Source organism: Aplysia californica, unplaced genomic scaffold (genome assembly GCF_000002075.1).
Source record: "Aplysia californica isolate F4 #8 unplaced genomic scaffold, AplCal3.0 scaffold00557, whole genome shotgun sequence".
Lineage (NCBI taxonomy): Eukaryota > Metazoa > Mollusca > Gastropoda > Aplysiida > Aplysiidae > Aplysia > Aplysia californica.
This window is the reverse complement of record NW_004797827.1, coordinates 255,833-256,949: the sequence shown is the minus strand read 5'-3', so window position 1 is coordinate 256,949 and position 1,117 is coordinate 255,833. Positions and strand designations below refer to the sequence as shown.

General features: G+C 43.5%; 1 protein-coding gene across 1 annotated transcript; it reads right to left on the bottom strand.

Annotated features, from left to right (window-relative positions):
• Positions 1–89: 89 nt before the first annotated feature.
• LOC106012905 (dentin sialophosphoprotein) lies at positions 90–920 on the bottom strand (the record flags this gene model as incomplete). Its single annotated transcript, XM_013087201.1, is given in 1 exon segment — positions 90–920. A coding segment is annotated over 1 exon segment (831 nt), but the record flags the coding sequence as incomplete, so codon positions are not given.
• Positions 921–1,117: the final 197 nt, after the last annotated feature.

Sequence of the window (1,117 nt, the reverse complement as noted above, 5' to 3'; positions counted from 1 at the left end):
GAGAGTGAGAAAGCGAGTAACAAACAGAGAAACGATATAATATCTATTGGGACGTTAAAACACGTACACAAAACAACTCACCTTCGCCCTCAGTCGTGCTGTTGTTTACAGACGTGCTATTACTGACGTCATCAGACTGAGCCTGTGGGTCTGAGTCTGACAGATCGTCTTCTGTGACGTCATCGAAATAGATAACGTGCAAAGATAACGCGTCTCCTTTGCTATGCCCGTCTGTGTCGATGGTGTCTAATGGAGAGTTTACTTTTTTCACGACTTCTTGTTCTTCTGAACGAATTTCTCCACTCTCATCCTTGTCTGAATTATTGACTTGCTGTGATGACGTTGTGGTAGGATCGCTACTACTGTGCGACGCTTTCTCTGTGGTGGGGTCAAAATAATTAATGGAAGATCCATTACTTCCGGTTCCGGTGTTTGTACTGTTGAGAGGAGAGTCGCTTGAGGAAGTGACGTCATTCATTGTAATTAATTCATCCCCTTGCAAAAGATTGGAGGATTTGTTCGTGGAAGTGTCAGCAAACTCGCTGTTGGGCAAATTTTGTGCAAGAACGTTGTCTGTGTTCGTTTCTACGAGTGTAGCAGACGTGGCCTTTTCGCTGATAATGTTTTTTGTCGTTAGAACTTGAGAATCTGCAGACGATGGCCGTGTGGTTGCTTTCAGCGTTGAACTTTGTACCGAGAGGCTGGATGACGATTCAGGGTCTGTGATTGGTTGTTGGAAGACCGAAACAGGTTTGTCCATTTGAACGTCTGAGTTTAGCACGGATTCTTCTCCAGCAGTTGCGTCTATTTTAAGTCCTTCTGGGTCTGATACTGTCTCTTTATTGGTCTCCTGTCCAAGCTGTGTCGTTGGGCTCTTCACAGACTTCTCGAGAATTTTGAAGGTCGACGATTTCGTTTCTGAGAAGAAAAACAAACAGGTTGTGCAGATGAACAGAGACCATTGCTTCAGATATCAATGACAGGTGTGCTAAAATTAACATATTTTGTATGTTCATCCAACGACTATTTGTGTGTGTATGTGTTTGTCTGTATGGGTATGTGTGTGTGTGTGTTTGTGTGTGTGTGTTTGTGTGTGTGTGTGTGTGTGTGTGTATAT